This window comes from Mustela nivalis (genome assembly GCF_964662115.1).
Source record: "Mustela nivalis genome assembly, chromosome: 6".
Taxonomy (NCBI): domain Eukaryota; kingdom Metazoa; phylum Chordata; class Mammalia; order Carnivora; family Mustelidae; genus Mustela; species Mustela nivalis.
This window is the reverse complement of record NC_139025.1, coordinates 149,953,888-149,974,757: the sequence shown is the minus strand read 5'-3', so window position 1 is coordinate 149,974,757 and position 20,870 is coordinate 149,953,888. Positions and strand designations below refer to the sequence as shown.

At 38.8% G+C, this 20,870-nt stretch overlaps 1 protein-coding gene across 6 annotated transcripts in view; it reads right to left on the bottom strand.

Annotated features, from left to right (window-relative positions):
• Nucleotides 1-20,870, bottom strand: part of FANCI (FA complementation group I) — an 84,697-nt gene that overhangs the window by 48,455 nt on the left and 15,372 nt on the right. For all 6 annotated transcript variants that reach the window (XM_082736063.1, XM_082736062.1, XM_082736064.1 and 3 more), the window contains exons 4-14: nt 18,348-18,478; nt 17,766-17,922; nt 17,629-17,686; nt 15,503-15,544; nt 15,062-15,185; nt 14,522-14,607; nt 12,684-12,810; nt 9,614-9,706; nt 8,464-8,600; nt 4,517-4,697; nt 2,960-3,047 (exon numbers count right to left, since the gene is read on the bottom strand). In XM_082736063.1, coding sequence (XP_082592189.1) covers nt 2,960-3,047; nt 4,517-4,697; nt 8,464-8,600; nt 9,614-9,706; nt 12,684-12,810; nt 14,522-14,607; nt 15,062-15,185; nt 15,503-15,544; nt 17,629-17,686; nt 17,766-17,922; nt 18,348-18,478 — 1,224 coding nt within the window. The remainder of the gene's footprint in view (nt 1-2,959; nt 3,048-4,516; nt 4,698-8,463; nt 8,601-9,613; nt 9,707-12,683; nt 12,811-14,521; nt 14,608-15,061; nt 15,186-15,502; nt 15,545-17,628; nt 17,687-17,765; nt 17,923-18,347; nt 18,479-20,870) is intronic.

Below are 20,870 nucleotides of genomic sequence, written 5' to 3'. Positions count from 1 at the left end.
GCCATCAGGGAGATTCAAATCTAAACCACATTGAGATATCACCTTACACCAGTTAGAACAGCGAAAATCGACAAGGCAACAAACAACAAATGTTAGAGAAGTTGTGGAGAAAGGGGAACCCTCTTACACTGCTGTAGAAATGCAAGCTGGTGCAGCCACTTTGGAAAACAGTGTGGAGATTCCTCAAAAAATTATAAACAGGGGCGCCTGGGTGGCTCAGTGGGTTAAAGCCTCTGCCTTCAGCTCAGGTCATGATCCCACGGTCCTGGGATCGAGTCCTGAGTTGGGCTCTCTGCTCAGCAGGGATCCTGCTTCTCTCTCTCTCTCTGCCTCTCTGTCTACTTGTGATCTCTGTCCATCAAATAAATAAATAAAATCTTAAAAAAAAAATTAAAAACAGAGGTACCCTATAACCCTGCAAGTACACTACCGGGTATTTACCCCAAAGACAGAGAGGTAGTGAAAAGAAGGGCCATATGCATCCCAGTGTTCATAGCAGCCAAAATGTGGAATGAGCCAAGATGCCCTTCAACAGACGAATGGATAAAGAAGATGTGGTCCATATATACAATGGAATATTACTCAGCCATCAGAAAGGATGAACACTCAACTTCTACATGAACATGGGTGGAATTGGAGGAGATTATGCTGAATGAAATAAGTCAAGCAGAGAAAGTCAATTATCATATGGTTTCACTTATTTGTGCAACATAAGGAATAACATGGAGGACATTAGGAGAAGAAAGGGAAAAATGAAGAGGGGGAAATCGGAGTGGCAGACTATCTATAAGACACTATGGACTCTGGCAAACAGGGTTTTAGAAGGGAGGGGGACTAAGGGGATGGGTGAGCCTAGTGATGGGTATTAAGGAGGGCACGAACTACATGGAGCACTGGGTGTTATATGCAAACAATGAGTCATGGAACACTACACCAAAAATGAATGATGTACTGTATGGTGACTAACATAACAATAAAAAAACCCCACATATCTGACAAAGGGCTTGTGCTTAGAATATATAAAGAACTTTTATAACTCAGTAAAAAGGGGGTAAACAACTCAGTTTTTAAAAATGGACAAAAAATTCAAACAGATATTTGAAAATCACAATGAGATACTATCAAGCACCTATCAGAATGACTAAAATTAAAAAGACTAACCAAACCAAGTATTAGTCACAATGTGGAATGATAGCAACATTGCTGGTAGAAGTGGAAAATGGTACAGCTGCTTTGAAAACAGCCGGGCAGGTCCTTAAACCATTAAACACAGATCTCCCATATGATGTACCCATTCCACTACCAGGTATTTTCCCAAGAGAAATAAAAGCACATCTCCTCAAAAGACTTAAACATGAATGTTTACAGCAGCTTTATTCGTAATAGCCCCAAATCAGAAACAACCTACATAACCTGTCCACAAGTGAATGAATAAATAAATTGAGCTTATATTCTCACCAGGTAGGACTACTAACAATAAAAAGGGACCAGCTACTGATCCTTTCAAGAGCCATGGAAAAATTTCACAAGAATTATGCTGAGTGATGGGGCACCTGGGTGGCTCAGTCGTTAAGCGTCTGCTTTCAGTTCAAGTCATGATCTCGATACTGGGATCGAGCCCCGTATCAGGCTCCCTGCACAGCGGAGAGCCTGCTTTCCCTCTCCAGCTCCCTCTGCTTGTGTTCCCTGTCTCAATATCTCTCCGTCATAAATAAATAAAATCTTTAAAAAAAAATTATGCTGACTGAAAGAAGCCGGACAAAAAGGGAGTGCATACAGTAGGATTCCATTTACATAAAATTTGAAAAATGGCATTTAATTTATAGACAGAAAGCAGACTGGACTGGAGACAGGAGGCGGGGAGGAAGAGTGGGATGGAGGAAAGAATTACAAAGAGGCACCAGGAAACATCTGTGGGTGATATGTGCATTTTCATTTTGTAGATGGCTTCACAGCTGTGCACATGTCAGAAGTCATCAAACTGTTAGACTTTAAATACTGTACTTCAGTTATTCTTCAGTAAAGCCATAAAGAAGGGAAAAAAGTAGAATTGAGGGTCAAGCATCAAGATTCTGCAAAGTCCAGTACTTACCGGCAGAAGAAGAGGAACCACTAAAGGAGGAAGAGAAGAGCTGATCACATGCAGGATACAAAGCAAACTGTTACCCAAGAACCTAAGAAAGTCTCAGGGAAATTGTAAACGGTGTTGAATGATACAGAAATTAGGAAAGTCAGTAACTAAGAAAAGACCAGTGGATTTGGCCTTAGAAGATATGTGTTAAAATACAAAGAGAGGAGTGAAGCCAGAACGTCATGGGTTAAGGAAATGAGAGGTCAATGAGTTGCAGCATAAGGACAACACTCATCAGAGAAATACTAAAACAGAAGAGAGAAAGCTGATGCAAGACAGAAGTTTTACTCATTAGTTTCCTCCTCGATGACCACAATGTAAATGGACTTCTGTCTCACTGGCATCATAATCAAAGATACTGCATTATACTACTGCATCATTAAATTTTTTTTTCCAGGACCAAGGCGCCTGGGTGGCTCAGTCAGTTCAGTTAAGAGTCAGACTCTTGGGGCACCTGGGTGGCTCAGTGGGTTAAAGCCTCTGCCTTTAGCTAAGGTCATGATCCTAGGGTCCTGGGATCGAGCCCCCTTCGAGCTCCCTGCTCTGCGGGGAGCCTGCTTCCCTTCCTCTCTCTCTGCCTGCCTCTTTGCCTACTTGTAATCTCTGTCTATCAAATAAATAAAGTCTTTAAAGAGTCTGACTCTTGAACTCAACTCAGGTCTCGATCTCAGCGTCATGAGTTCAAGCCCCGCACTGGGCTCCATGCTGGGCATGGAGCCTATTTAAAAAAAAAAAAAAAAAATCAATCCAGGACCAATATAGTAGGATATTTACAGGAAAATATTTCCTAGAACTTCCACACCTTTTTACCCTTTCACAGTTCAATACCTAAGAAATGACTGATGGGAGAGGATGCTCTGGTAACAACCCTGTTGAGTACTTGCTCCAGAATTTCTTGTCTGATCATCTCATGGATCTAAAAAGAACAGAACAGTTAGTAAAATATTTCATCTTACGGGATATTTATGGTGACCTTCAGCTTACAATTGCATCAATTCATGTTAGACAGAATGAGGAACAGTTTGGTTATCGGTAAAACTCAACTGTTTATTTCAAAGACAAATATACTGTGAATCATCTGGAAAGACAGAGTCACTCAATTCTATCCTCATTCTGTGCTCAGAAGATTGACGGGCAGGGCCAACTACCATGTTTATTAGCCTACAAGAGAGCGCACATGAAACTACTGCTATGTGTTAGGTTCAGCAGCAAAAAGGAATCATTCTACTAAGGTATCCATTACATGTCAAAACCCTGATTTCCAACAGTATGCCATGTATGACTTTCATCTTAAAATTTAAAAGCCCATGAAAATTTCTGGAAATTCAAAAAATCTTTTCCAAACCCTTCCTTGGTTTCTAGAAGCACAATAGTCACCTAAAAAAAACCCAAAAACCAAAAACCAAAAAAACCTGTTTGGAATTTTCATTAAAATTCTTAACTCAACTTGATTACTTTACAGTACAGATTAATTTCTTTCAGATCTCAGACTAACACTAGATTACTAGTAGTAAATTATATGCTTTACAGATGCCTTGACAAAGACATTTGTGTGAAACCAAAGAGAACCTCACTAGTTTAAAAAGAAAAAATTAATCTTAAAACAAAAAATATTTAAATCTCTTACACTTTTAATCAGATTACTATTAAAAACGGTCATTTGTATCATCTAACAGACAACTCTCAAGGACTATTATACACATTCACTTCATAGTTCTGAATCGGAATAGATTTACATTCAAATTAGCCTCCAAGTAACATCTTCAGCAGACACTTTTGGTGTGTAGCTACGTTAATTCAATGTCAAGAAAATGACGTAGAGGAATCATTAGCAAAGTTGGTTAGCCTCAGACAAAGCCTAGCTCTTGTTTTAATTGAAAGTAAATGCATTTTTAAAAGCTGTTTCAGAAATTAAGATTGAGATGATGGTCATTATATGGTAATGAATTTAAAAATATAAGAACTATTTTGGTTTCTTCAGAAACAATGAACCAATAAGCATAATTCTTCAAGTTTGATATTCTACAGTGACCTTAAAGATTATTTTTCGTATAATAGCATCCAAAAGCACCCACCAAAACAGAAAATGATCAAAAATGATTTACTACTAGAGGAAGAAGAGTAAATCATGAAATGCTAATTCATATTAAAATTTCTAATAAACAGAAAAAGGAGAAATTAAATGAAAACCTCATATAAAGGATGAAAAAGCAAATACTCCATCAAGCTGGATTTGTCATGTTTCATTTACTATTCCAACCTCTGTTCCTGGAAACTGCTGCATACTCAAATTTCCTTGTCCTCTAAGCTCCCAAGCAAATGTCATGCCCTGTTTATAATACAATTTGACAGAATTAGGGAATGGTTCCCAAACTGGAGACTCACCTTAAAAGTTTCCAGCAGGATATTGGCACCCAGCTTACATGCATGCTGGTTTGGTATTTTTGAAAGACCTGAGCTCGTTTCAATAGATTTTCCATCAAGAATCTTCTTTGGCCCATATGAATCCATTAAAATGAAGCCAAATTCTACCAGGCCCTGAGTAACGTGATCCCAACTATGAACACTGCAAAAAAACACAAAGCTTAGTTAAAAAGAACCTCACCTTTATGTTCATTGTCATGTTTACACATTTCCCAAATTTGACCTGGATCACCAATATTCTTTACATGAAACTTTTCTTTTCATGCCCCCTTATCTGTCAGAATTCTGAATTCCTGTATTTTCACTGACAGAACACTGGCAAAATCCAGAAACTACAGAACATTCAAAATCATACAGATGAAACTGGAATATCTCAATGTACTGACCATTACACATTTCCATTCAAGATTGCAAGACTGAAAGCTAATTGTTGCTTCTTTTATTTTCCCGAAGACACTAACAACACTTATAATTTTACATCCCTCCCCAGAATGAGTTTCTTCGTGGGAGAGACCACCTTGTAGTCATATTTTTATCCATACAGCCTCGCATAAGACTAACATTTAGAAGGCACACAGTAAATGTTCACAGCAGGAATATTTATATTCATATTTATGGTACGAAGCAATCAATGCATGATCTGGCTGCAAAAGCACGAGCCAAACTTACAAATAACCTTTTGCACAGTAGTAGAATCCTTGGTGATTTTATACCATTTAATGTTACCCACAGTAGAGGAAATGATATGCTTGTAGTAACCTCTGTATCATTATATCTACCTGCTAAATAGCAACAAATTCTAATACAGCATTAAAGAACAAAGGAGACAGCTGTGAACAGATTCTCACAACATTTCAATAGATTTTAATAATATTCACACTTTGGAGATCTGGGATCAAGATAATAGGCTGAGCATTTGCTCATTCTTCTCCCCGCCCCCGAAAATCTCCTGTTAACTGGGGGAGTAAATAAAACCTGGAAGTTGAACTGGTTCCCGAGTGATTTTTTTTCCTTGTACACTAATGTTCTGTACCTCCAAGTATCTTCAGGTAAACACAAAGTGTATCAACAGAACCAAGCACAGCAAAGCACAGAGGACTACAGTACAACTGTTCATGATGCTCCTGAGCTTGTTTTGTTTTGTTTGTTTTTTTAAGATTTTATTTGAGAGCAAGGAGGGGAGAGAGAGCACACAAGCCAGAGGAGAGGTGCATGGAGGAGAGGCAGACTCTTCTGCTCAGCAGGGAGTCTAACCCGGGGCTCAGTCCCAGGACCCCTGGATTGTGACCCAAACCAAAGGGAGATGCTTAACCGACTAAGCCACCCAAGCACCCAGCCTGTCTTCTTCCTTTTGGCTTAGGCTACATGCAAGCTGATATCTTTGAAGTATTTACTGTGCGGTTCTCCCTAATATTTGTGCATTTGGTTCTAGTCTCCAGAATTCAGCTTCAATACCCCCTTACTGTGCCCTTCCAAGTTACCACAACTTGTTTAAGGTGAAGTCCCATATTTACTGTAGCAGAACTTTTACGTTAAGAACATATGGGAGGGGCACCCGGGTGGCCCAGTCAGTTAAGCTTCTAGCTCTTGGTTTTGGTTCGGGTAGTGATCTCAGCCCCTGAGTCAAGCTCCACACTCAGTGTGGGGTCTTCTTAACACTTGGTCTCTCAAAGCAAAACAGAACAAAAACAAAAGACTTTCTTTCTCTTTCCCTTCACATGCTCTCTAAAATAAATAAATAAATCTTATTTAGTTTGTGTGTGTGAAAGGAATATATCAAATGTCACTTTTTCATATGGCTGAGTGGTATTTTAGTGTGTGTATATGTACCATATCTTCTTTATCCACTCATCTACTAATGGACACTTGGGTTGCTTTCATATCTTGGCTATGGAGAAACAGATAAAGGGGATGAAGAGGAAATTCCAGTTATAAAATAAGTAAGTCACAGAGATGGAAAGAACAGCACAGGGAATAATCTGTAATAATAATAAAGTTGTATGGTAACAGATGGTGAATGTACTTATCATGGTGAGCACTGAACAAGGTACAGAATTGTCCAGTCAATATGCTGTACACCTGAAACTAAGAGAATACTGTATGTTGATTATACTTAAAAAAACACATTGGATATTAACTAGACCTACTGTGGTGATCATTTTAAGATAAAACACTGAATCATTACATTGTACACCTAAAACTAATATAATCCTATATGTCAGTTATATCTCAATTAAAAAAAACCTTAGGGGTCTGGTTACAATGTCAAATATGTCTGCTCAGCCCTATCTTCCCCACAGTTACTATCATTTTTAGAGTGTTAATTTTAAGAAACAGAAGGTTTTTCAGGAATACACTGTGTTACAGCAAAAAATGGGAAAAATCAACTCTACTAAGTTAACTCCACACACTAACAGGCAAGTCTAACTAAATACAATAAAATACCATTAAAATGTGGTATGTGGGGTCCAAAAATTTAATCGTATACAACATAAAATTATTTAGAGGTTAACTGACTAGGGAAAGTACGTGTAACTAACCAGGTGATGATTTCAGGGAATCTAGTAATAGTCTCCAAATCCCTCCCCACTAGGTTTTATCCTACCTGGTGTTAACAGCCCATCCTACCCTAATTATAGACGGAGACAGAACTCCAGGTCCTGTGGCTAACTGGGACTTTCAGAAGGACAGCTCTCCAGGAATTTCCTGGGTAGCTAACATGCCTGTATCTTTAGCCCAAACTGAAGAGACTGGGTTGGGAATATACAGGAGATACAACTATAAACCTCACGAAAAAGAATAACCAGATACAGAGAAGATAAGGGAGCTTTAAAGCCTATCAATGGGTAAATCACTCAGAAAGAAAGGATTCTAGTCTGAAATTTGCCTTATGTGTCAACCTCAGGTAAACTCAACCTAAATCAGAATTCCAGGACATGGAATGAGATTTACCTCAAATTATGGCTTAAATTATAAAACTTTAAAACATTTAATCCACAAAGCAAACATGACACAGTAAAGACGGTTACTACAGCTAATGTGTATCTTGAATTAAAATAAAGACCAGGGACACCTGGGTGGCTCAGTTGGTTGGGCCGCTGCCTTCCACTCGGGTCATGAACCAGGGTCCTGGGATCGAGTCCCGCATCAGGCTCCTTGCTCAGCAAGGAGACTGCTTCTCTCTCTGCCTCTGCCTGCCACTCTGCCTGCTTGTGCATGCTTTCTCTCTCCGACAAATAAATAAACAAATAAAATCTTAAAAAAAAAAAAGTAGAAAAATAAAATAAAGACCAGTGTGGTTACCAGTCTTTTCAATCTGGTTTAAAATGGGTTTGTGTAGGGGCGCCCGGGTGGCTCAGTCAGTTGAGCATCTACCTTCAGCTAAGGTCATGATCTCAGGGTCCTGGGATCGAGTACGGCATTAGGCTCCCCGCTTGGCATGGAATCTGCTCCTCCCCCTCTCGTGCCCTCTCTCAAATAAATAAATAAAATCTTCAAAAAATAAATAAAATAAAATTGATTGGTATAAAACTGCTAATTCAATTTTATCCATCGGTCCTAAACTTCAACAGTTAAAGTAAATAAAACTTTTAATGTTTTTTTACTCACCTAAAAAGCCAATGAAGACTAAGGCCAAGAAAGAGGTATAATATCATGACAGAATCAAAGTCACCCACTTTGGTTTGTATTATTACTATCAAAGTGGCCAAGAAATCAAGCTTAGGATTTAAGGATTTTTTGATACAAGAAAACCTCACTAGAACAATTTCAAGGGATTAAACATTGATATGTGAAGTCAACAGCCACAGCCCTCAATTTTCTCTGATGAGCCCCAAGTCTGGCATCACACTGCATTTTCTAACACTAAATACCTTACGAACCTACTGGGGTTTGGTTCATGAACTCACCTATTCTTCACGACTTCCAAGATCATGGTTGAAACACAGGACCTATGAGGGACTAGATTCTGAAGAAATTTTGAGCTTTGAAGAAGCTGACGATCCTTAAAGCTTTTTACAACTAAAGATTTTAAAAGGTCAAATACCTAATATAATGAAAGAAACGGGAAAATGAGTCAAAAAATGACAGCCCATGCAACAGGATCTTAACTCAAAACTGTTCCTACTTGCTACCATACACTTGCTTTCCTAAGATAGCTGTTTTACTAGATGAGTATGATATAAAAATTATGACCTTCAGTGGGCACTTCAAAGAGTTGAAGACAGGCAGGCATTCCTTAAGAGAGAAGAAGGGCTGGGGCACCTAGGTGGCTCAGTTGGTCAAGTGTCCAACTCTTGATAGGCTCAGGTCATGATCTCAGGGTTGTGAGACCGAGCCCCACATCAGGTTTCACACTGGGCATAGGGTCTGCTTAAGATTCTCTTGCTCTGTGGCACCTGGTTGGCTCAGTCACTTAAATGTCTGCCTTTGGTTCTAGAGTCCTAGACTGAAGCCCTGCGTCCTGCTCCCTGCTCAGTGGGGAGCCTGCTTCTCCCACATGCCCCTCTCCCTGCTTGTGCTTTTTCTCATTCTTGCCCTCAAATAAGTAAAATCTTTAAAAAAAAAAAAAGGATTCACTCACTCTCCCTACCCTTCACTCTCTCCCTCTCTATAAAAAAAAAGAGAGTGAAAGGAAAAGGGGTAAAATCCATATTAATATTACCCACAATCAGGGAACACATATGAGAAAAAAGGGTATAAGATTTTATATTTCTATCCTTGCAACTACATTGCTCTCATTAATTTCAACTCAATCAGGGATAATTTCTTAAAAAACTGCAACATAATAAACTGCCAGTGAATTCCAAGCTAAACTTCCCATTTTCCACCTGTGTAGTATGTTTCCACTCTTCTTCCCACTCACTACCTGGCTTACCACACCATAGGGAGGTAAAGGCATATACCAAGTACCTGAATAAGTCTCCCAGCAGCCCCCAGAAAATAGCGTGGGCCTACATGCCTCACACCGAGGGATTCCCCACTAGCAGAACCGGCTAAGAAAGGGCTCTTGTGCTCCTTATCAACTACAGAAGGAACCAAAAAGTCATTAATCAATACCTGTTCCTCAAATCTTTGTATTCTTGTTACAGAGAGCAGAAGGGCAATGCTGAAGGGACATATGTTATTACTGAAATCTCCTTGCTGTCCAGCCTACAGAGAAACCAAAAAGGAGTCATTTACATTTTAAAAGTATAACATAGCCTATTGAAGACAGGTCCTTAAATGGATCAGAAATCTAAACTTCAGACCTAAAACTATAAAGCTTTAAAAACAAAATATATTGGAATATCTTTAAAACCTTGAATTAGGCAAAGATTAGATATAATACCAAAATCGTAATTTATGAAAATAAATTTAAGAAAATTTAATTTTTTTAATATTTAAAAATAATTTAAGAAAAAATTGATACATTGGACCTCATAAAAATTCAAATATTTGTGTTTCAAAAGATACCATTAAGAAGATAGAAAGATGAGGCACAGACTGGAAGAAATACTTACTAATTAGCTACATGATAAAGGACTTACACTCAGAATATACAGAGAATTCCTAAAACTCCGTAAGATATGCAATCAAAAAATGGGCGAAAGATTTAAAGAGACATTTCTCCAGAGAAGAACAGCTAATCAGCACATGAAAAAGTACTCAATTAGCAGTCATTAAGGGACTGCAAAGCAAAACCTCAGTGAGATACCGGTTTATACACACTGAAACAGCTATGATAAAAAAGACAGTAACAATGTCGGCAGGGACCCATATAAATAGGAATCCTCCTACAGTGCTGGTGGGAATGTAAAATGACATAGCCACTTTGGTGAAAATGAAATATAGAGTTATCACATAACCCAGAAATTCCACTTCTAGATATCTATCCAAAAGAAGTGAAATATATGTCCACATGAAGACCTACACATGAATGTTCACAATAGCGTTATTCATAATAGCCCAGAAGTGGAAACAATTCAAATGTCCATCAACTGATGAACAGCTAAACCAATCTGATAGATCCACACAGTGGAATACTATTAAACAAGAAGAAAGAATGAAATCCTGACAGAGGCTACAACACATGGATAGCTTTGAAAACATCATGCTAAATAAAAGAAGTCACACACAAGAGATCGTGTATTGTATAATTCCCTTTACAGGAACTGTCTAGCAGAGGTCAGTCTATGGAGACCGTAGAGCAGTGGTGGCCTGGGAATGTGAATGCACTATAAGTGGGCATAAGGGATTTTACAGGGTGATGAAAATGTTCTAAACCTGGGTTATGGTGATGGTTGCATAAGGAGGTAAAGTTAAAATGGATAAATTGTATGTCATGTAAATTTTATCTCAGAGAAGGACAAGCATCATATGATTTCACTCATGTGAAATTTAAGAAATAGAACTGATGAACATAAGGGGAGGGAAGGAAAAATAAAACAAGATGAACATAGAAAGGGAGGCAAACCATAAGAGACCCTTAACTCTAGGAAACAAACGGTTGCTGGGGGGAAGGTTGGTGGGGGGATGGGGTAACTGGGTGATGGGCATTAAGGAGGGCACAGGATATAATGAGCACTGGGTGTCATATGCAACTGATGAATTACAAAATTCTACCTCTGAAACTAATATACTCTATGCTAGCTAAATTGAATTTAAATAAGAAAATATCTCAATAAAATTTTAAAAATAGGTCTTTGAGGCCTAAAAGAAATGATACCCAAAAGACAATAAAAAAATCCAAAAAACCAACAAAAATAATACAATGGAGTAGATCAAGAAATACAAAACTGGTGGGGCGCCTGGGTGTCTCAGCCGGTTAAGTGTCTGCCTTCAGCTCAGGTCTGGGATCAAGCCTGCATCAGGCTCTCCCTTAGCAGGGAGTAGACTTCTCCGCCACACCTCCCCCTCCATCCCCCACCCTGATACCCCCGCCCCCCCCCACCGCCCCCACCAGGCTTGCCTGTGCATGTGCTGTCTTTCTGAAATAAATAAAATCTTTTAAAAAAAGACAAAACTGGTTCTTTGAAAAGATCAATAATGATCTCTAGTTTTATAGCAACTAAATAAAAAGAGTGAACATATACAGAAGAGATAAAGAAGCTTTAAAGTCTAGCTCCACATCATTGTCTTTAAGTATCCTTTCCTACGAAAGGGACCCAGGGCTCCTTGGAGAAACAGGTAATAGCCATATGAATAGGGAAACCAAGTACAAGGAGAGCCTTGGAGAGCAGTGCTCAAAGGGTCATGTCAGAAGGACACGGAAGCCAACGCAAGGACCCACGTGGCCAAATATGGGTCTCATCTGAAGTAGTGAATAATGAATACAAGGAACTAAAAAAGGCTAGTGGGTGCATACAGATAAGGGGGGCGAGGCTTTTTTCATGGAAGAAAGCCAGCTAAATAATGTAGAAAGAATAATAGACTTGGAAATTTTTTATTTTAATTCTACCATTTTGCAACTCCCCATATAATTACTGATTAACACTAATAGTAGATGGGAAAACGAAAACCACTGTGTGAAAGGTTGCTAAGGAAAAGGATTTTCACATGATCTAAATTATAAGCCCACAGATCACTTTCTAACTACAAAAGGAAACCTAGATCTTTGCAAATGAAGAAAACTTATGGTCACTGTCTTAACCAAAAGATGAAACAGGAAAAAACGGGTCCTTTACCTGTACACTTAATATTCTTTAAGAATTCAAAACACTTTTAATTTTATTCTAGCAACCTTACACATATGTATTGATGAATGACTTAGTTTCACAAAACTCCATAATACACTACTAGAAATAGGCACTCTCCCAATTCTCAAATGGAGAAAGAGAGGTCAAGGTTGAAGCTCGCCTAGGACAATGATGGAGTTATGATGTAATGTTAAGTTTCCTGCTGAACAGTCCTCATCTTTTTTTTCTTTTTAAACACTCAAACTTTTAAGCATGGTGTTGAAATGGAACTTGCTTAAGAATGTTGTGATGTAGATTTTCTACTTCCAAATTAAAAGGCATCCTCTAGATCTAGGACCATTATACAATGCTTCCACTCGTCTCCTGTCCTTAACGGGCACTCAAAGGGGCCTGAGTTTACACATCCCTGTTTCATAAAGAGCTCCTGGGTCACCGAAGGAGTCTGTGGTTACCTTTAGGTGTTTCAGGAGTTCTCTGCCTAGTTCACAGTCCAGTTTGATGGCAAACACAATGTGTAGAATAATGGTGCCTTCCACATGACGCAGTTCACCTGATGGCACGGTAACAAGATCCAACAGCCTGAAAGATTCAACAGAAAGGTATGAGCTAGTTTGAGCAAGAGACAAGAGTGCAGGTACTCCGATGAACTCAAGTTGAACTCATACTGGAGGCAGGAAGTGTAAATTCTACTGCCTCATTCCTAGCTACTTATAACAAAACTTCCTGAAAGCATGAATTGTCTATTATCATTAATTCCACTTCTTTACCTATTCTCCATTAAATCCAATTCAACCAGGCTCTGTCTCCTCTCTACCCACTCCCCTCAATGCCATTTGACTATTCTTGCAAGGGTTACAAATGACCTCTATGTTGCCAAATCCTATAATCAAGTCCCACCTTAATGAATATCCCCGCAGATAGGATACAACTGACCACTTCTTTCTTGAAACACTCTCTTCTCTTCTAGGGCACTGTCATTGAATTCTTCTTCTTCTTCTTCTTTTTTTTTTTTGGCTGGCTCACCCTCCCTTTAAATGGTGGAATGCTGTTAAGTTCAGTCATGGGTTTTCTTCACAATTTCCCTAGGATTCCCTATTCAGTCCCATGGTTTTAGTTCTTTCCAATCTCTTATCTCTAGACTATCTGCTTAATATCTCCATATGGGATGCTAATATACATCTCAAACTTAACATGGTTAAAACTGAGCTTATTTTGTCCCACACCTGCTTTTCCATCAGTTTTTCCTAACTCCGTATATAAGATTGCCTTATAATTAGGTGCTCAAGCCACGTAACAAAAAGTTACCCTACAGTAGAAGTGGTAGGCTACAATCAGATTAACAGCATGAGCTCTGCAGCCATGGGTTGAAATCTCAGCTCCACTGCTCTATCATCTTAGGTTATCCCTTAATTTCTCCATGCCTCAGTCTCCGCATGCATTAAGTAGAGGCAAAATAGGGCTGTTGTGAGGTTTAAGTGCTTAGAACAGCACCTAGCACAGGTAAACACTCTCCAAATATTTGCTTTAGGAAAAATCTTCTTCAGGGGCACCTGGATGGCTCAGTCAGTTAAGTGTCTGCCTCCAGATCCCAGGGTCCTGGGATCAAGCCTCACATCGGGCTCCCTGCTTCTCCCTCTCCCTCTGTGGCTCCCCCTGCTTGTGCTCACTCTCTGTCAAATAAATAAGTAAAATCTTAAAAAAAAAAAAACCAAAAACCAACTTTTTCAGGCATGCCAAGCTGTGTCCTGCATTCATACTAAGTATTCCATGAGCTGAGAATGTTTGATCTATGTAATGTGGCTCTCACCATTCAGGCTTCACTTAAAGTAACACCCTCTGCAAGAGGTTTTTCTTGACCACCACTCTAAAGTAACTACATTGTCACTATCACATCATTCATTTGAGTTATCTGCATAGCACTTTCTAATATTTTTCTTATTTATTTCCTGTTCTCTTCTCACCAATATTTAAACTCTTTGAAAGCAGGAACCTTGTCTGACTGCTTCAACACTACAGTCCCAGGGCCAAATAGTCCCTGGAACAGAGTAGACACTTCATAAACAACTTATAAACCTGCAACTTCCACAACAACTACCGCTGTTCTCCTGGAGAGCTGTAAATAAGTTAGGTGAGGAGGCTGGCTGCTTTAGGACTGAGCAGCTCAGAGAGGACTAGGGAGGTTCTGTGCTAAGGTGAAGGTAGGGACTGAAAGGTTAAATAAGAGGAAGTCGAACACATAAAAGAAGACGCATCTGTCAAAATGACTTTATTTCTGTACTGTATTACTCACTCATCACCACTCTGTTCCTCATTGTGTCGCTTATCTAGCTCGTTGAAGAAAGCTATGATTCCTTCCAAAGCCCTCCTTCTGCTTCCCTGAAAAAATACAAAAAAGGTAAGGTCTCCCCATAAAGAGCAAGGTCACCAAGTTGAACTTAATCTACTTTTCAGCTTAGAGGATTCTCAAATATGAACCTCAATAGGTAAATTACAACCTAAAGTCACACTAAGGATTTACAGAACACTTTTTCAAGTTGAGATTGGGTTTGAAATGCATCTTAGTGTCAGACTTAAGGGGCCAATAGTCCACACTTTCTTGAGATCTTTATCTCTTCTGCTAATACACACACACACAATGTGGGAATACAAGAGACATGCATATTTTCATTGGCCGAGGAGCATGACCCTTCTACTCATCATATCCTCAGACACGAAATGAAAGCATCTATGTCTTAGTATGTAAATCAAGAGTATGAATGGCCCTAACTGATCATTCCACTAGAGTTTAAAAAAAAATATATATATATATATATACACTTTTTACTTATACCTTTGAGGAGAGAACTAGAAGCTGATAGACCAGAGGTGGTATTTCTTGAAGATTCAACTTGCTGAACATCCTCAATACTTTTTCCACCACAAATTCCACCTCTTCTGCAGCCAGAGGGACATCCCTGTGGATCAAAGACTCTGAAGGTCAGAGCTAATTTGGGAGACATGAGAATATTATAACTGCCTCTTTGGTTTTTATCTAAGAGAGAACCATAAAGGGGGCCAAAAGCTTTACATAAGCAAAGCCACATTGGAAAAAAATCATAGTTCTACTTTAAATAAGCAATTAAAGTAAAAAAGGGAGAAAATTCTGTAACAGAAAAGAGGTACCAATACTCTTACTTGGGGGAGAGTAGTGTTTGAGCTTGCTAAACTTCAATTTCTAACCGACAAGTTCACACAGCAAGGAAAAATGAGAAAAGGGAATAATGATGCTTACTTGAACATGGAGGTAAGTTGGATTACATACTGCTGATCCCATCTGGTTAAAGAAAATGACAAAGAATATGAAAGTTCTTCTCAATTTAACTCATTTGCATATTACTATGTAAAATTAATAAGGAGGGAAAAAATTAAGGTCATTTTAAGTTTGATTGGGTTCTACTGGAAAACAAGATCAAAGACTCAATGAAGTAACAGCTTTTAACCTACAAAACTACAAAAATCAAAGTCTGATGATACTCAATGCTGGGAATTTTGGGGAAACAAATGCTCTCCATATACTATTTTAGAGAGTGTATACTGATATAAGTCTTCTGGAAAGACAAGCTGGCAATAATTATCAAGTTTAAAAATGCACATAACCACAGATCCCCTCAAATTAGTATTAGAAATATATCCCAAGTACAGGCTTATAAAAAGTCACCTAGATGTAAGGATGTTCATTGCAATACTTTTTATAATAGCAAAAAAACAAACTAAATATTATTTATTGGGGAAAAAACCACTCTTAACAATTAGAGATTAGCCATTTATAACAGAATAGTATAAAACTATTGAAAAGAAGATGTAGGGGCACCTGGGTGACTTCGTCAGTTAAGCGTCTGCCTTTGACTCAGGCCTTGGGTTCCCTGCTCAGAGGAGAACATATTTCTCTCTCTCCTCCCTGCTTGTGCTATCTGTCTCTCTCTCTCTCTTTCAAATAAATAAAATCTTTTTTAAAAAAGGAACTATGTAGAGTTGTGTATACTGACACAAACAGATGTGTTAAATGAAAAATGCAAGGTATATTACAATATGTACCGAATAAACTCTTTAGTGTATTAAAAACGAATGAGGGATAGCTGGTTGGCTCAGTTGGAGAAGCATGTGATTCTTGATCTCGGGATCGAGTTTGATCCCCCCATGTTAGGTATAGAGATTATTTAAAAATAAAATCTTTAGGGGCGCCTGAGTGGCTCAGTTTGTTAAGCAACTGCCTTCGTCTCAGGTCATGATCCCAGGGTCCTGGGATTGAGTCCTGCATCGGGTTCCCTGCTCGGTGGGGAGTCTGCTTCTCCCTCTTCTGCTCCCCTGGCTTGTGCTCTCTCTCTCTCTCTGTCAAATAAATAAAATCTTTAAAAAATAAAATTCAAAAAAAAAAAAATCCTAAAAATTTTTTAAATTTAGAAACAAATGAGTGGATATATACTTAAAATTAGATATGTTAAAAATCTTATATAAAGAACCATAAAAGCTGTTGTTTCTGATTGGAAGCTCTCTTCTGTTTCTTTTTAATGTACCCAAATGTAATCACTGTATTATACAACTTAGTATTCTCTTTATTTCACGGACTATAGTAAGGATTTTTCACCTTTGATGGTTTTATATATTTCACTTTAATGGGGTTAAATTTCATGGAGTGGCTCTACCTTAACTTACATAGATTACATACCATAATAACTTACATTTCTCTATTATTATATGCTTAAGTGGGTCACAATCTTCTGGGTTGAACAAGTTCATGTATGAAGATTTTCTTATTATGCTGGAGTCTTTCTTTAGGGTAGCTTCCCATATTTCTGGCTTAAAGGTACAACCATTAATTATATATATGCCACTCATTTAAAAAAAATATAAAAGATATAGTAGCAGGGCGACTTCTCAGCCTTAAGGACCTTAGGACTCCAAATAAAGCTAGAGGACAAAACTGTGTTAAGATGAAAGTCAAGTAGAGGCGCCTGGGTGACTCAGTGGGTTAAGCTTTTGCCTTCCTTCAGGTCATGATCTTAGGGTCCTGGGATTGAGCCCCGCATCGGGCTCTCTGCTCAGGGGGGGCCTGCCTCCCCTCTCTCTGCCTGCCTCTCTGCCTACTTGTGATCTCTGTCAAATAAACAAACAAAATCTTAAAAAAAAAAAAAAAAGATGAAAGTCAAGTAAATAGAAACTATATGGAATCTTAGAACAGAAAGTATAGTAAGTAATCTCTCAAAAATTCATCACAAACTATAAAAAGGGTTTTATGCTGTACATTATAAACAAACTAACAGACTGAAGACTTAGTGATACAAATTCCTGAAATAAACAGTACTCCCTTTTTTGGCCACTTGTAAATCTGAGAAACTGCTACACATTAATAAGACTCACCTGCCAGAACACAGGGTGTTAATCAACTGCTTCTTACATTCCTCCCCACTCAGTTCACCTAGAAATGCAAAATACACTGAGAAATAAATTTGATTAAGTAAGTAGCAAAAAAGCCACTAAACTTGGAAGAAAATTACCTTTTCCATAATTTAGATTTTCCTTGTTGGCAACAAGGGCAGTGAGAATAATGGGTAATAACTCCAAAGACTTTCCATTTGTCAAGCTGCCCTCTTTGATAGCACCAACAAACTCCTTGGCCAATTTAACCAGGAATGATCCTGGAAAATTGTGAGCCTAAAAGTTTATGGGATAAAGAAAATGTTAAGCATAAATCTAGATGTTTGGTATCTCCGCAAAATAGTGTCTCTTGCTGAATTAACAGAACTGGTACTGAAACCCAGAACTGGTCCTATAAGGGACCCCAGAGAGCGACTGCTCTGGTACAAACTTATAAGATTTCAAAGGTCAGAATCCTCCAGCAGTTCTCCAATGTCTTCAAATACTCTTCAAAGATACCAGATGTCCACAATATCAGAAATTAACATAAACATGGGTTTATGGCCCATCCATCACCTATTCCATTTAACAGTAGTTCTTATTCATAAGTAAGAATTATGTAGGCTAGGTTTGGCACGTTTAAGTTTACCCTCCCTTAACAAATTACAAGCCCCGTCCCCAAATCCACCCAAAACCTAAAAAGCTTTTGTTTCCCATCTTACCTCTAGCATTAGTAATCCTATGATCTCAGATGCTACTTCTTTCTGCAAGTCCCCTGACTCCACTAAGTGGATACAACAAATGTATATCTTAAGTCTCCTCAGAGCTCCAGCCTCCTCAGAGCAGGGGGAACCTTATTGTTTTAAACAAGTAGTACAGAAACAAAGAATAAAGGAAGAAATCTTAGAAAGTCGAAAGGCAAACAGGAAAAACAAACAGCTATATAGTTTTAATACAGAAGTAGAACTATCAAACTACTGATTACTAGAATGTTTAGAACAGCAATATTTAGGAGCTTTATAAGAATACTTAAATGAGACAGACAATTGAAATGCCATCTTTTTTTTTCCTCCTACAGCATTAATTTGTAAAAACAAATTCATAGTGCAAAAGGAGAAATACCTTCTAATACACCTTAGAGCCTTTTGGGGTCCAGTAACCCAAATTAAATGTCTTTAACATATTCCACTTCAAAACATAACTGAGTAATGCCAGCAGGAATGGCAGAATAATAAAGACCTCAGAAAATCCTTCCTTCCATAAAAGCAGTAAGAAAACTGACAAAGATAATAAAACCCATCAACAACAACAATCCTGGGAGAGGAGAATGGAATCTGATTTCCAGAGTTCCCACAAAATATCCTTTAAGAGTATGGCCCATATACAGAAAAAACAGAATAGAAATTAACACACAAGCCACAAACTGATAGATCTGCAAGCCACATATCTTATAAACAACATGTATCCAAAAAAAAAAAAAAAAAAAAAACATGTATCCAGAATAAGAAATCTTAAAACTCAAAAATAGGAAAACACACAACCCAATTTTTAAAATGGACCAAAGATCTAAACAGACAAAAAAAAAAAAAAAAAGACCTATGATGGCAAGTAAATCTATGAAGACGTGTTCAACATAATTTTCTGTTAAGGAAGTAAAAACGCAAACAACTATTAAATACCACTGCCCACCTACTGGAACGGCTACAATCCAGAAACCCTTCCCCAGCCAAATGCTAGCGGCCACGCAGAGCACGGGGAAAGCTCCTTCATCGCTCCTGAGGAACACACAGCGATGCGACCACTTTGGAAGACAGGTTGGCAGTTTCTTATAAAGTTAAACACAAACTTGCCATAGGACCCTGAAGCGATCGCACTCCCAGGTAATCTACCTCAGCCAATTAAAACTTAGGGCAACACAAAAACCTATTTGCTGAAAACCAATGTTTACCACAGCTTTGCTCATCATCATCAAAAACCAGAAGCAACCACGCTGTCTTTCGGTAGGTGAACGGATGAACAGTGGACCCCCATACAATGGGGTACAGTTCGGTGATAAAAGGACAGAGCTACTGACTCACATGACATGAATAAAATCTTAAATGCATTTTGTTAGGTGAGTGAACACAGATCAAAACAGCTACATGTTGAGCACCTGGGTGGCTCAGTCGGTTAAGCGTCTACCTTTAGCTCAGATCATGATCTCAGGGTCCTGGGATCGAGCCCCACAATGGGCTCCCCCCTCAGTGGACACTGCTTCTGCTTCCCCTCTGCCGGCTGCTCCCCCTTGTGCTCTGTCAAATAATAAATAAAATCTTTAAAAACAAAAACAAAAACAAAATACAACCACCACACACACATACACAAACCCCAGCTACAGGTCGTGTGATTATATTCAAGAGATGTTCTAGGAAAAGCAAAACTGTAGGGACAAAAAAACCCAGCTGAGTGGTTGACAGGCTGGGGGAAGGGAAGTGGGCAACTGCAGAGGGGAGGCCTGGGGGGGTTTCAGGTGATGGGATTATCTTGCAGGATCCTGGAGTGCTGCATACAGAATCTGAAGTACTGCCAAATGCATAGAATTTGACAGCCCAGAGACTGAGATTTAACATATGCACATGAAAACAAACAAACAAAAAATCATCCCAAGGGGCGCTCAGTCAAGCTCTCTCCCTGATGAATAAAATCTAAAAAATGAGGAATAAAATCTTAAAAAAAATAATAATAGGCATCCAATTTGAAAAACAAGTAAACATATCCCTACTCATAAATGACATAATCATGTTTATAGAAAACCCTAAGGTAGACTCAAAAAAATAAATTGTTAGAGGGCAGCACCTGCCTGGTCAGTCAGTAGAACATGTGACTCTTCTTGATCTAGGGGTCGTTGAGTTTGAGTCGCATGTTAGGAGCAGAGATTACTTTTTTTTTCTAGATTTTATTTATTTATTTATTTGACAGAGAAAGCGAGCACAAGTAGGGGGAGCAGCAAGCAGAGGCAGAAGGAGAAGCCGACTCCTCTCCAAGCAGCCAGCCTGATGCAGGGGTCGATCCCAGGGTCCCAGGATTAGGGCCTGACCAGAGGGCAGACGCTTAACTAAGCCACCAAGGTGCCCCTTTTGAGATTACTTTAAAATAAAATCTTATCTCAGGATCCTGAGACTGAGCCCGGCAGGGGCTCAGTGCTAAGTCCCTTCTCCGGATTCTCATTCTCTCTCCGCCTGGCTCTCCACCCACCTGCTCATTCT